The sequence below is a fragment of the Gobio gobio genome (assembly GCF_949357685.1).
Source record: "Gobio gobio genome assembly, chromosome: 23".
In the NCBI taxonomy this organism is placed as follows: Eukaryota; Metazoa; Chordata; class Actinopteri; order Cypriniformes; family Gobionidae; genus Gobio; species Gobio gobio.
This window is the reverse complement of record NC_137119.1, coordinates 10,078,096-10,094,506: the sequence shown is the minus strand read 5'-3', so window position 1 is coordinate 10,094,506 and position 16,411 is coordinate 10,078,096. Positions and strand designations below refer to the sequence as shown.

The 16,411-nt window shown below is 41.8% G+C and overlaps 1 protein-coding gene across 1 annotated transcript in view; it reads right to left on the bottom strand.

Moving 5' to 3' along the window:
* The window catches only part of LOC307119573 (NXPE family member 3-like), a gene marked incomplete at its 3' end in the record, with an annotated part of 232,607 nt that overhangs the window by 195,482 nt on the left and 20,714 nt on the right, over positions 1-16,411 (bottom strand). Inside the window, exons 4-5 of the mRNA XM_079805916.1 lie at positions 15,658-15,873; positions 8,048-8,388 (exon numbers count right to left, since the gene is read on the bottom strand). Coding sequence (XP_079662042.1) covers positions 8,048-8,388; positions 15,658-15,873 — 557 coding nt within the window. The remainder of the gene's footprint in view (positions 1-8,047; positions 8,389-15,657; positions 15,874-16,411) is intronic.

The following is a 16,411-nucleotide window of genomic DNA, read 5'->3' as shown; positions in this document are numbered from 1 at the left end:
GGATGCTGCCAAGCCCCCCTAGCAACCAAACAGAGTACCCTAGCAACCGTTTAGCAAGACCTATATCTCTGCCTCAGAACATCATAGAGACATGGGGGTTGGTTTATATCATTCATACAGACAAGCAGTATCATCATTGGATGCTGCCAAGCCCCCTAGCAACCAAACAGAGTACCCTAGCAACCGTATACTAAGACCTATATCTCTGCTTCAGAACATCGTAGAGACATGGGGGTTGGTTTATATCATTCATACAGACAAGCGGTATCATCATTGGATTCTGCCAAGCCACTCCATAGCAACCAAACAGAGTACCCTAGCAACCGTTTAGCAAGACCTATATCTCTGCCTCAGAATATCATAGAGACATGGGGGTTGGTTTATATCATTCATACAGACAAGTAGTATCATCATTGGATGCTGCCAAGCCACTCCATAGCAACCAAACAGAGTACCCTAGCAACCGTTTACAAGGACCTATATCTCTGCATCAGAACATCGTAGAGGCATGGGGTTTGGGTCTTTTGACTCAGACTGGCAAATAGTCTTTAAATGTCACCCCATAAATTGTATAGCCACTCCATAGCAACCATTTAGAGTACCCTAGCAACCGTACAAACACATGAATAGGACATATCTCAGCTCCAGAACATCGTACACACTTGGGGGTGGCCTCTTTTGTTTCGGGTGAGAATCCAGTACACACAACCTAGCATCTGAGAGGATTTTTTTGCCACGGCAAGCACCACTCACATTTTCTTCAGGAAATGTACATTCTAGTTATTCTTATTATTCTTTATTCTGGACACTTTTTCGGCGCGCTTCTCCTCCCACATTTTTTGTCACAGACCCATGAATGAGGCGTCAAAACGTGCGGCCTATACGGGAATGGTGTGCTATATCTTTTCTAAGGGGTCGGGGGTACGATGTTCGCCCCAGGGGCGAAAAAGTAGCCGAAAAATCCCATTGACTTAACATTGCGACCAACTTTGACCCCTCGTAGCTCCGAGAGAGGATTTCGTAGAAACTCGTGGGTCACCACATTTGAAGAGGCTGACAGGCCCTGTAAGATGACACATCACAATGGGGTGTGAGTTGTACCCCTGGGGTGCTAGAGCTGCCCAAAATTCCTAAAATTTGCCCCCAGTCATTGTCTATGGGGAGGATGTCCCATTAAACTCATGTGTTTCTCTTACTGGATTTTGTATTGACCATAGCTCTGGCTCACAGTGTCTCAGAGACAAGGGGGTGGGCTCAATTTACTCAGACAGCCAATCACTATCTCAGGATGATTGTCAACCTATGAAGCCACGCCCTAGCAACCATTTAGAGCTCCCTAGCAACTGATCCCATAGACTTCAATTGAAAGAGATCAAAGGGATATCTTTTGATAGAAGTGTCATAGAAACACGAGGGTGGGTTCGTTTGACTCGGGGCATCAACAGCCAATCACAAGTGACCTTCAACCCCTCCTAGCCACGCCCTAGCAACCATTATCAAGCAGCCTAGCAACTGTTAATCACGACCTATATCTCTGCCTCAGAACATCATAGAGGCATGGGGGTTGGTTTATATCATTCATACAGACAAGCAGTATCATCATTGGATGCTGCCAAGCCCCCCTAGCAACCAAACAGAGTACCCTAGCAACCGTATACCAAGACCTATATCTCTGCCTCAGAACATCATAGAGGCATGGGGGTTGGTTTATATCATTCAAACTGACAAGCAGCCTTTGACATATTGTCATTGGATGCTGCCAAGCCACTCCATAGCAACCAAAAAGAGTACCCTAGCAACCGTTTACCAAGACCTATATCTCTGCCTCAGAACATCATAGAGACATGGGGGTTGGTTTATATCATTCATACAGACAAGCAGTATCATCATTGGATGCTGCCAAGCCCCCCTAGCAACCAAACAGAGTACCCTAGCAACCGTATACCAAGACCTATATCTCTGCCTCAGAACATCATAGAGGCATGGGGGTTGGTTTATATCATTCAAACTGACAAGCAGCCTTTGGAGTATCATCATTGGATGCTGCCAAGCCATGCCATAGCAACCAAACAGAGTACCCTAGCAACCGTTTACCAAGATCTATATCTCTGCATCAGAACATCATACAGACATGGGGGTTGGTTTATATCATTCATACTGACAAGCTGTATCCATTGGATGCTGCCAAGCCACTCCATAGCAACCAAACAGAGTACCCTAGCAACCGTATAACAAGACCTATATCTCTGCATCAGAACATCGTAAAGACATGGGGGTTGGTTTATATCATTCATTAAGACAAGCAGTATCATCATTGGATGCTGCCAAGCCCCCCTAGCAACCAAACAGAGTACCCTAGCAACCGTATACCAAGACCTATATCTCTGCTTCGGAACATCGTAGAGACATGGGGGTTGGTTTATATCATTCATACAGACAAGCAGTATCATCATTGGATGCTGCCAAGCCCCCCTAGCAACCAAACAGAGTACCCTAGCAACCGTATACCAAGACCTATATCTCTGCTTCAGAACATCATAGAGGCCTGGGGGTTGGTTTATATCATTCATACAGACAAGCAGTATCATCATTGGATGCTGCCAAGCCCCCTTAGCAACCAAACAGAGTACCCTAGCAACCATATACCAAGACCTATATCTCTGCCTCAGAACATCATAGAGACATGGGGGTTGGTTTATATCATTCATACAGACAAGCAGTATCATCATTGGATGCTGCCAAGCCCCCTAGCAACCAAACAGAGTACCCTAGCAACCATATACCAAGACCTATATCTCTGCTTCGGAACATCGTAGAGACATGGGGGTTGGTTTATATCATTCATACAGACAAGCAGTATCATCATTGGATGCTGCCAAGCCCCCCTAGCAACCAAACAGAGTACCCTAGCAACCGTATACCAAGACCTATATCTCTGCTTCAGAACATCATAGAGGCCTGGGGGTTGGTTTATATCATTCATACAGACAAGCAGTATCATCATTGGATGCTGCCAAGCCCCCTTAGCAACCAAACAGAGTACCCTAGCAACCATATACCAAGACCTATATCTCTGCCTCAGAACATCATAGAGACATGGGGGTTGGTTTATATCATTCATACAGACAAGCAGTATCATCATTGGATGCTGCCAAGCCCCCCTAGCAACCAAACAGAGTACCCTAGCAACCGTATACCAAGACCTATATCTCTGCTTCGGAACATCGTAGAGACATGGGGGTTGGTTTATATCATTCATACAGACAAGCAGTATCATCATTGGATGCTGCCAAGCCCCCCTAGCAACCAAACAGAGTACCCTAGCAACCGTATACCAAGACCTATATCTCTGCTTTGGAACATCGTAGAGACATGGGGGTTGGTTTATATCATTCATACAGACAAGCAGTATCATCATTGGATGCTGCCAAGCCCCTCCATAGCAACCAAACAGAGTACCCTAGCAACCGTTTACAAGGACCTATATCTCTGCATCAGAACATCGTAGAGGCATGGGGGTTGGGTCTTTTGACTCAGACTGGCAAATAGTCTTTAAATGTCACCCCATAAATTGTATAGCCACTCCATAGCAACCATATAGAGTACCCTAGCAACCGTACAAACACATGAATAGGACATATCTCAGCTCCACAACATCGTACAGACTTGGGGGTGGCCTCTTTTGTTTCGGGTGAGAATCCAGTACACACAACATAGCATCCGAGAGGATTTTTTTGCCACGGCAAGCACCACTCACATTTTCTTCAGGAAATGTACATTCTAGTTATTATTCTTACTTCTGGACACTTTTTCGGCGCGCTTCTCCTCCCACATTTTTTGTCACAGACCCATGAATGAGGCGTCAAATCGACCGGCCTATACGGGAATGGTGTGCTATATCTTTTCTAAGAGGTCGGGGGTACGATGTTCGCCCCAGGGGCGAAAAAGTAGCCCAAAAATCCCATTGACTTAACATTGCGACGAATTTTGACCCCTCGTAGCTCCGAGCGAGGATTTCGTAGAAACTCGTGACTTACCACATTTGAAGAGGCTGACAGGCCCAGTAAGATGACACATCGCAATGGGGTATAAGTTGTACCCCTGGGGTGCAGGAGCTGCCCAAAATTTTACCCCATTCATTGTCTATGGGGAGGATGTCCCGTTAAGCTTGTGTATCTCTTACTATGGGAAATTGCATAGGGATTTTGTATTGACCATAGCTCTGGCTCACAGTATCTCAGAGACAAGGGGGTGGGCTCAATTTACTCAGCCAACCAATCACTATCTCAGGATGATTGTCAACATATGAAGCCACGCCCTAGCAACCATTTAGAGCTCCCTAGCAACTGATCCCATAGACTTCCATTGAAAGAGATCAAAGGGATATCTTTTGATAGAAGTGTCATAGAAACACGAGGGTGGGTTTGTTTGACTCGGGGCATCAACAGCCAATCACAAATCACCTTCAACACTTCCTAGCCACGCCCTAGCAACCATTATCAAGCAGCCTAGCAACCGTTTACCAAGACCTATATCTCTGCCTCAGAGCATCATAGACGTATGGGGGTTGGTTTATATCATTCATACTGACAAGCAGCCTTTGGAGTATCATCATTGGATGCTGCCAAGCCACTCCATAGCAACCAAACAGAGTACCTTAGCAACCGTTTACCAAGACCTATATCTCTGAATCAGATCATCATAGAAACATGGGGATTGGTTTATATCATTCATACTGACAAGCAGCCTTTGGAGTATCATCATTGGCAGCTGCCAAGCCACTCCATAGCAACCAAACAGAGTACCCTAGCAACCGTTTACCGAGACCTATATCTCTGCATCAGAACATCATAGAGACATGGGGGTTGGGTCTTTTGGCTCATGCTAGCAAACTGGACTTTCAACATGCTACACATGTTAGCAGTGAATAGCTAAATGCTAATAATGATTAGCTAACAGCTAAATCAGGCTGAGAACATGCTAACAACTCTATAAAAACTCCATAGTAACCATTTGTGACAATTGACAACTGCCTAACAACAACATAGCGACCACCCACAATACCTTAGCAATGCCTAGCAACCACCCAGAAGACCTTAGCAACCGCCTAGCAACGCCCTAGCAACCACCCAGAATACCTTAGCAACCGCCTAGCAACCGCCCAGAACACCTTAGCAACCGCCTAGCAACACCCTAGCAACCACCCAGAATACCTTAGCAACCGCCTAGCAACACCATAGCAACCACCCAGAATACCTTAGCAACCACCTAGCAACACCCTAGCAACCACCCAGAATACCTTAGCAACCGCCTAGCAACCGCCCAGAACACCTTAGCAACCGCCTAGCAACGCCCTAGCAACCACCCAGAATACCTTAGCAACCGCCTAGCAACGCCCTATCAACCACCCAGAATACCTTAGCAACCGCCTAGCAACGCCCTAGCAACCACCCAGAATACCTTAGCAACCGCCTAGCAACACCATAGCAACCACCCAGAATACCTTAGCAACCACCTAGCAACATCCTAGCAACCACTCCGAATACCTTAGCAACCGCCTAGCAACGCCCTAGCAACCACCCAGAATATCTTAGCAACCGCCTAGCAACCGACCAGAACACCTTAGCAACTGCCTAGCAACGCCCTAGCAACCACCCGGAACACCCTAGCAACCGCCTAGCAACACCCTAGCAACCACCCAGAATACCTTAGCAACCGCCTAGCAACCGACCAGAACACCTTAGCAACTGCCTAGCAACGCCTTAGCAACCACCCGGAATACCCTAGCAACCGCCTAGCAACACCATAGCAACCACCCAGAATACCTTAGCAACCGTTTACCAAGACCTATATCTCTGCCTCAGAACATCATAGAGACATGGTGGTTGGTTTATATCATTCATACTGACAAGCAGTATTCATTGGATGCTGCCAAGCCACTCCATAGCAACCAAACAGAGTACCCTAGCAACCGTTTACCAAGACCTATATCTCTGCATCAGAACATCATAGAGACATGGGGGTTGGTTTATATCATTCATACTGACAAGCAGTATCATCAATGAATGCTGCCAAGCCACTCCATAGCAACCAAACAGAGTACCCTAGCAACCGTTTACCAAGACCTATATCTCAGCCCCAGAACATCCTACAGACATGTTGCTTGGTTTTTTTGCTTTATCCGGGTGGCGAATTTTGCCACGGCAAGCACCACTCACATTTTCTTCAGGAAATGTACATTCTAGTTGGGTTTGTTATCTTTTCCCTCTCTTGCTGCTCGATGGTGGGTATTGGTTCATATGCTTGTTGTGAACCTAATTTAATCTCTGCCTGACTCCTTTGGCCAGTGGGTGGCACAGGGTTGTTTTGTTGTAAGAATTAGCAATTTGCCTTTGTTTAATGTGCTTAACCCTCAGAGCCCGACGGCATCGCCCACGACGTCACACGGCACCTCCGATAAATATCTATATTATTTCATGAAACTTTTATCGATTTTCTTACCGTTTTTTCCAGCAGAAAGCTAACGAGCTAGCCATCACGGGGGTGTCTTTGTAGCCTTTACAGAAGGTTTTCTATCCAGCCTGGAACATGTGCATCTTTTTGGAGTTGTTCAGCAATAAATCAAAATGCTTACATCCAAGATATATCCACTTGATGTCCATAATTTATAAATTTTCCGTCATTTTTGCCGCTAGCGCGATGCTAGCTGCCATTTTGGATGAGGGTTTGACCAATGACAGGCTGATCCGTCATCCACGTTGGTGTGCGTCATTACGCATGAACCACAGCTCTGTTATTGTGGAGAGATAGAGACGCACGGCTAGTGTTGAGGAGATAGAGAGAGAGAGAGAGAGAGAGAGAGAGACGTGCTGCAGTTTTGTGGAGAAAGTTTGAGGAAAAAGTTTGAGAAGAAAGTTTGAGGAGAAGTTCCTGATAGGAACTGTTTTGAGGCTTGGCACCAGTAAATATCCAAAATCCAAAGAGGCCAAAAGCGCCTGGACTTTTTTTGGAAAAATGTAAATAGTTTTGGTTCTGTATAAGTTATCATGTTTATTCATGAGTTCCAGGACTCCAAAGACTTGAACAAACTGTTTTCCAGAGGAAATATGCTTAGCTTTTATTTATTTGTGTGTGTTTTCAATAAATATTTGAGTGATTCAATTTCCGTTTTATGTTTTCATTTGTCTTTATGGTCCCATAACTTATTTTACATTCAGGTGACATCAATGCAACACAAATATACTGACAGATCAACTTGTCTTGAAAAAAAAGAGGTGTGTCAATTGTCTGTGCACAACAGGGTTGATGTTTTACAAGCTTTTTTAGTAAATAACACCAGGCGGAAAATTAATTGTAAAAATACCCTTAGGTCTTAAAGGGTTAAGTGTGTTCTTATATTTGGTTTCTTTTTGTTGACTTAGGAGCTGAAGGCCCCCAGTGAGGGAAGCTAGCTGCTTTTGCCCTGTGGTGGTGGTGTTTCTCACAGAGTGTTGTTTGCCATTTTGACCCCTGCGTCTTCCTCACATCTACGTCTCTTGTCGTTAGTGGTGACGAACCTGTGTGCCCTATATTGGGTTTGAATTTCCAATTCTGGGGGTGGCGTAGTCGTGCATTAGTGTCAACAATTTTTGCTTCCTTCGCCATATTCTGGCGTAGTTATACTTCTGGTAAATTTGTGTCTGCCCATCATAGCCCCGCCACATAAACATAGCTGTGGGTGTGTCTCAATCAGCTCCCTAGTTCAGTAGTCAGGGCACTGATCAACGAGTCAGCTCATTGACCGATTCGCTGATCAGTGCCCTGACTACTGAACTAGGGAGCTGATTGAGACGCACCCTGTAACAAATAACTCTTAGGCATACTGTACTTCACTTTATATAGGCTTGATAAGGCTAAAATGTAAATGCTTCAGGAGGCATTTAATGATGCATTAAGAATCTTCCAAAGTGGATAGGTGCTTCTAGACTTTCATTAAAAAGGCAGCAGAACAAATATTTTCTTGTTGAGCATAACATTATCACAATAAAAATAAAATGAGCATTTGTACCTTCATTCCTGCAGTGTTTCCAGACTTGATGATGACGGTGGTCTCTGGGGCACGTCTCAGCAGTGCAACAACAGACTGACGGATTTTGGCCACTTCATGCACGTAAAATGTTAATGGGTGAAAAACCCGGTGGGCAAAGAATGTGAAAGCAACCACTGCATGAGGACCACCAGCTATTTCATCAATATCATTGCTGATATAATGTAGATTAGTAATGGGCATTTTAGAAAATCGCAAAGGAACACCGTGTGCCCTCCAGTGAACAATGATATTATTTTTCAACTCTACAGCCATTAGGGGTCCATCGGTAGGAGGAGTGTGGATGTCCATTCTTTTTATGCCTAAACAAGAGTGAAGCTAACATTAGAATCATTGCTTTATTTATTTATCAAATAGCTTAACAAAATTGCTTTTTATAGCCCCCTAAAGTATATGGGCATCATTTTCTTACCCTCATGTCATTCCATACCCGTAAGATTTACGCTAATCTTCAGAACACAAATGAAGATATTTTTAGTGAAACCTGAGAGCTTTCTGTCCCTCCATTGACAGTCCATGCAACTACCATTTTGAAACTTCAAAAACTTCATAAAGAGATTGTAAAACTAATCCTTATGAGTCAAGCGTTTTAGTCAAAATTTTCTGAAGAGACAACTTATATGATGAACATGTTCAATTTAAGCTTTTATTCACATATAAACTTTGTTCAGCGAATATAAAAAAGTTAAACTGTTCCTGCTTAACGCACAAGAACAAACCTCAATAGTTCTTGCGGAAGCTCAAATGTGCTGCGTAACACAAGAATGAACCTCATTGGTTCTTGCAGAAGCTCAAATGTGCTGTGTAACACGAGAATGAACATCATTGGTTATTGTGGAAGCACAAACATGCTGCGTAACACATAAGAATGAATCTCATTGGCTCTTGAGGAAGCTCAAACGTGCTGGGTACAGAGGTGGGTAGTAACGAATTACATTTACTTTGTTACATTTACTTGAGTAAATTTTTTGGGTAACTTGTACTTTTAGAGTAGATTTAAAGATGGGTACTTTTACTCTTACTCAAGTAAATTTCTTGTGAAAAAACTGTACTTTTACTTAGTTACATTCGGTCGCGTTCCTCCGTTACTGTCAGGTGGTAATAATTATATTATATATTTTAAAATAAGTTAAGATGACTTTCGCAAGTCTCGCGAAACGTTGGAGAGGCTGCTTTGCGAGAGGTTGCTACGCATCACCCGCTTATAATTAGCGTGCGTTTAGTCGGAAGATGATGGCCGAAGCAGAGGAAAATGTGTGTGAGCTACGGGAGGCAGATTGCCCGTGGCCTCAAGTTCAGTCTATGTTTTCACTCCAAGATGTCAAAAAGAATAGTTTCATAATGCGATGCATGCTGTGCACCAAAACGAACTGACATCTCTGCATACAAGAATTCCACCCTGAAAAGAACATGTAGCGGTAAGAGTCACAATGATGCCTATATTTGAACACTATTAACGGTCATTTGGTAACTATGGGAAATTTTCCCTTATTATAATACTATTTCACACACTGTCCGAGTGTTTTCCTCATATGCACTCTTGTGCAAGCAATGACAATTCGTTTGAATCCTCCAAACAACACACGTCCACGAATAAACGTTCACATCTTCACATACATATTCTTTTCTTCACAAAACGAAACAAATTGAATAGCCTAATTTGACGTCTTGCATTTATACACAAATCTGGACAGACACCTGTCTGAAGTGTAGAAAATACATACAAATTAAAACGGTATTGTATTTTATTCCTACCTAAAGACTAGCCTATATACTTATATATAAGATATAAATATAAGAACAAAGTATGTTTTAAGAAGAGCTCTAGTTAGCCCAGCACACCATTAATTTATACTGTTTAACCATTAATCACACACACACACACACACACACACACACACACACACACACACACACACACACACACACACACACACACACACACACACACACACACACACACACACACACACACACACACACACACACACACACACACACACACACACACACATATATATATATATATATATATATATAAGGTTCATTAGCTTACATTATTTAACATTAACTAATAATGAACTGCACTTATAAAGCACTTATTTATCTTTATGTTAATTTAAACATTTACTAATGCATTATTCAAATGTTGTTAACATTAGTCAATGCACTGTGAACTAACATGAATAAACCATGAACAGCTGGATTTTTATTAACTAATGCTGAACAGAGGTGTTGTTCATGGTTAGTTCATGTTAACTAATACATTAACTAATGTTAACTAATACAACCTTATTGTAAAGTGTTACAGAGAGGTGTGTGAAAGCTCTCCAAGTAGCCTGAAATTCAGGGTTTTCACTTCTTATCAATCAGATCGAAAGTAACTAGTAACTAACTACTTGAGTAGTTTTCTCATCGAATACTTTTTTACTCTTACTCAAGTAAATATTACGATTGTTACTTTTACTTTTACTTGAGTAAATATTTCCGTAAGTACTTGTACTTTTACTTGAGTACAGATTTTGGCTACTCTACCCACTTCTGGCTGGGTATCACACAAGAATGAACCCCATTGGTTCTTGCTGAAACTTAAACGTGCTGCGTAGCAAGAATTAATCTCATTGGTTCTTGAGTAGGGATGCACCGAATCCAGATTTTTGGGGTTCGGCCGAATACCGAATCCACTGGTTAAGATTCGGCCGAATCCGAAACCGAATACCGAATCCTACTCCCATCCGCAGTCCATTATCACAGTAAACACATTAATGAAGTTAACAACGTCCACAGCAGTGTAGGGATGCCATTAACTGTTTTGGTGAAGTTTACTCAAGTAAACATTGTCGTGTATGTTCTTCTCGACGCTATTTCATGATGGTTTATAGAAAAATTACCCCGAGTCGTCCTCTGTCGTTTCAAAGAACAACCCAACGGAGAGCGCAGGAGGCGCGCGCTAGGGTTGTGCCGACATCAAGATGTCTGTTGTGTGCAACACACACTAATCCTCTTCTATAGTATTAGTTAAACTAAAAACTTAGCAGGGATTGCTCTGTAAATTTAATTGAGAATGTAACTAATGCATATATGCTATTTTAAATACTGTAGTCTATGCCAGATATATAGCCTACATTTTGAAATCATTTGAGGCTGAAACATCCATGAGCATGCGTGTTTATTTTAGCACTTTCGTCAGTGAAACAACACACTACAGCCTATAAAACAAAAACGATTTTCAGTAAATAATGGTAACCTCAAGAATATATGAAAATTAAATATTAGTTAGAAAAATATTTGATTCATACTATTTCCCCGCAAAGATGCGTCATAAAGGCCTACCGCTCTGCGCTTTGAGAGGAATGGGACACTGAATAGACACCTTCTTGAATATCTTCGTCTTCATATGTTCTACTGATGTTGCAAAGCAACACTTGTTGTAAAAGGTCTGAAGAGTGGATTTTATTTTCCACAGGGTCAAGACATTTAGGCAATGTTTGATTATTCACTGCCAGAGAAAATGAAACTAAAATCACCGGCGTGTGTGAAATGCGCTATTCAAATAAACCAAACTTGACGCGCCTTACCAAGTTTAATAACAAGAACAAACTGTGTTAAATAAAATGTGAAGTAAAAAGGTATTTGTCTTACAGTGTTTTTTATACTTTCCCACAGTAAAGGATGTGAATAGTTATAATAGACTTAATTATAAGCAAACGAAAGGAAGAGACGTTTATAATCCCCTGCGAACATGGGTGCGACGTGAGTGAAGAGTTGGGAAAAGAAACGAAATGTCCATGTCCATTGGGATAAAATGGACTACTAGGCCTATTGTTAAAATTCACAGAAAATCGAGTGACCATATCCAGATCGCAAAACAGAATGAAAAAGTGCTATCTGACCATTATTTCCTTTCTAGGCTAAACAAAGCTTTGTGCTTCACTCCTGTGGTAATATTCACGTGAAACAGCATTCACATACAAAACACTGGGTTAGTAAAATAACGAAATTATTTTTTTTTTAAAGTAGAAAATAGTATTTATGTAAAGAGATATATTAAAATAAAGAGAGCTCAACTCTTAAGTGGAAGGAACCTATTTTTTCCCCCTCACGTGCAACCTAGCGGATGAATCATTATTTGGGTTAGTAAAAATAACGAAATGATGGTTTTAAGAGAATAGTATATGTAAAGATATATAGTATATTATCTACCTATTTACCTAATTCCGGTTCTTCAAAGCTTACGGATTCAGTGTATTTTCGTTTTGTCATCTTAATTTGGTAATTATTTAAGTGAAAAATATTTAGTGTAGGCCTATATATTTTATTAATTTTATTTATATTTTATCTGATCTATAGATCTATAGGCTGTTTGCACGGTAAAATAAAATACATTTTGGCTGCTGTCTGTAGATTCCTTCACGCACAACTCGTATTCTCTCGGATGTTTCATATGTAAATGTTTTAACAGCGGCTGTTGTTTAGGGTCCTTGTCATCACGAGACAAATCGGCATTGCAAATTGAACGCGTAGCTCAACTTGAATCGCCTTCTTTTGACTTAAAGTATACTGCCACGTTTTCTGTTCATGAGTTTCATTTTCACTTTCAACAGCGGCGTCATTACGTTCGACCAGCGGGGCGCGCATAGTGCAAGCCTAGGGTTCGGGTTCGGTGGAAAAAAATTCTGAGGTTCGGCAGAAACCGAACCCAGTCAAAAAGCCCAATATTCGTCCGAATCCGAACCCGAACCCTGGATTCGGTGCATCGCTATTCTTGAGGAAGTTCAAATGTGCTGCGTAACACAAGAGTGAACCTCATTGGTTCTTGCTGAAGCTCAAACGTGCTGCGTAACACAATTAACCCCATTGGCTCTTAAGGAAGTGCAAACGTGCTGCGTAACACACAAGAATGAACCTCATTGGTTCTTGCAGAAGCTCAAACGTGCTGCATAACATGAGAATGAACCTCACTGGTTCTTGAGGAATCTCAAACATGCTGCGTAACACACAAGAATGAGCCTCATTGGTTCTTTTGGAAGTTCAAACGGTCTGCATATCACTCAAGAATGAACCTCATTGGGTCTTGAGGAAGCTCAAACGTGCTGCGTAACACGAGAATGAACCTCAATGGTTCTTTTGGAAGCTCAAACGTTCTGCATATCACACAAGAATGAACCTCATTGGGTTTTGAGGAAGCTCAAATGTGCTGCGTAACACGAGAATGAACCTCATTGGTTCTTTTGGAAGCTCAAACGTTCTGCATATCACACAAGAATGAACCTCATTGGGTCTTGAGGAAGCTCAAACGTGCTGCGTAACACGAGAATGAACCTCATTGGTTCTTTTAGAAGCTCAAACGTTCTGCATATCACACAAGAATGAACCTCATTGGGTCTTGAGGAAGCTCAAACGTGCTGCGTAACACGAGAATGAACCTCATTGGTTCTTTTGAAAGCTCAAACGTTCTGCATATCACACAAGAATGAACCTCATTGGGTCTTGAGGAAGCTCAAACGTGCTGCGTAACACGAGAATGAACCTCATTGGTTCTTTTAGAAGCTCAAACGTTCTGCATATCACACAAGAATGAACCTCATTGGGTCTTGAGGAAGCTCAAACGTGCTGCGTAACACGAGAATGAACCTCATTGGTTCTTTTAGAAGCTCAAACGTTCTGCATATCACACAAGAATAAACCTCATTGGGTCTTGAGGAAGCTCAAATGTGCTGCGTAACACGAGAATGAACCTCATTGGTTCTTTTGGAAGCTCAAACGTTCTGCATATCACACAAGAATGAACCTCAATGGTTCTTGCTGAAACTTAAACGTGCTGCGTAACACAAGAATGAACCTCATTGGGTCTTGAGGAAGCTCAAATGTGCTGCGGAACAAGAATGAACCTCATTGGTTCTTGAGTAAGCTCAAACATGCTGCGTAACCATAGACTGTAAAAAAATATGGACGTAGTGTCCGTGACGTCACCCATAGGATTCTGATGAGCCGTTCTGAAGCGCAAAGTAGGGACGAGCCATCTTGGCAGCGCGTCATCGCGCGTCACTCCCGGATAACAGAAAATGGGCAAAAGGGCGGGATGTGGGCGGAGCTTAAGTGACGCGATGACTAACAGACAGCAGATAAATGGCTATCCCCCTGTCACTCGAAATGGCCACGCCCTTAATTATGCAGAATTGTAAGGCTTTATATAATGTAAACGAATGAGTTATAAAAAAATACACCCCCCTCACAGTTGTCATGAAGGGCAAAATGAGCCGTATAGACCAAAAGCACAATTTGTACCAGGCTGTAAACATGTTTTATTCTGCTCTAAAGTTGGCCATTTTAACATGGGGCTCAATGAGATTCTGCTCCCTTCTGAATCCTGTCCCTAGCGGCCAGTCGATGAATTGCAGTTTGAGGCACTTCCGTATTGGCTTCAAGAGAAACTGCGGGAGGTTGCCGCTTGTGCGTAACACATGAGAATGAACCTCAATGGTTCTTGCTGAAACTTAAACGTGCTGCGTAACACAAGAATGAACCTCATTGGGTCTTGAGGAAGCTCAAATGTGCTGCGTAACAAGAATGAACCTCATTGGTTCTTGAGTAAGCTCAAACATGCTGCGTAACACATGAGAATGAACCTCATTGGTTCTCATGGAAGCTCAAACGTGCTGCATATCACACAAGAATGAACCTCATTGGGTCTTGAGGAAGTTAATATAAGTTAGATCTACTAACATTTCATACATCATTTACTTCAAAAGATTGTTTTAGTCAATGACATCTACGCTCGCTTTCTTCACGGGAGGCGTAACTTGTTGTAGTAGGTGTAACTTGGAGGGGCGTGGTTTGTAGTACTCCGGGACGCAGACAGACCCATGTCAATTCCTTATTTAAATGGGTCATGGACTGCGGTTTTTATTGTTTTATGATGTTTCCTGGGGTGCACTTATAATGTTAGAATGCTTTTTACAACAAAAATTGTCATACTTTATAAATAAAATGCATTTTTCCTTCCCTGATTTTAGCCTTCTGCTCTGAACGCTCCGTTTTAAGGGGCGTGTGATTGGCTAACGTCTTTGAATTTGAAATTATTTGAAATTTTGAATTTAAATTCTCTCTCTCTTTCAGCTCGTTTTTACAATTACAGCTCTCATGGTTAACTAATCGTGAAAAGTGTTGCATTACATTTAGATCAATGGCATTATATTTAGAACTATGGCATTATATTAAGATTGTGGCATGAAAGGTTGCAGTGATGATAATTGTAGCCGATCACACACATGTTGAGCGCGTGAAAGCAGCGATCTCGTCATTGCAACTCAGTTTCTGTACACTAACAAATGCTTTCATCTTCACTAACAGTGCAAACGTGATATAGTTAAGAGATCTGGTGTCTATAAAAGCTTTTCTTTGACTAACAAGGAAGTTTCAGCTCTGAAACCTTCCGGATATTCTTATATTACCATGACCTTTTATATATCAAACGCTCAAGGGAAAGTTGATTTCTCAGTTTATCACCCCTTTAATATTATACATTCATGCTATTTAAGTCTTAAATTAAATTACATAAAGTCAATTACTGAATAACTTGCCTGGCACGGTTCCTTCTAAATGCTCAAACCACTGCCTTGTGGTAGAGTCTCCCATCAAGTAGACTATCTTGTTTTTGAGACAATTTCCCATTTGTGAAGAATTTAACCGTTGGGTGTTGCATACAAAAGAATTCCAGACATCTTTCAGATAAAACCCTGCAGGAACGGGTGTTGTCAGGCCAGCTATGCATTTCTCTGTTTTGCCTAAAGCAAAGAAACTTGTCATAATTATGTGTTCATATCGTTAGCTATCTTATATATAAAACACTGTTCTCTCACAGAGACACCTGCCGCTGTTCTCCACAGTTTCTCCTCACACAACAACTCAATTTGTCTCCTCTAATCGTTGTTCTGTCTAATCCTGGTCTGTCCCTAATTGTGTGTCATAATTGTATGGCTGTGGTCTGCCATATGAGTATTAATAAACATTTATAATGTCCTCAGCGTCCGAACTGTCATTGCGATTCATTGTTTTCCTGTCGCTGAAATTCACCGCACTCCCTCTCGTTATGTCACGTCCGGTTTTGGCATTTTTAGATGCGGAAGTAAAATTTTCTCACAAAACGACTCCAAAAGCCTTAATAGCGTATTTTAAAGTATATTTTAAAGAAAATCTAGTTCCTACATTATTTTTCTAAAAATTGACTCACTGGAGTCTCTAACCTGCAATATGCCCTTTAACAGTGCATGTTTAGCCCCACTGATTGTCATCTCGCCACCGGCAGCGTGTGTGTCCTGTTAT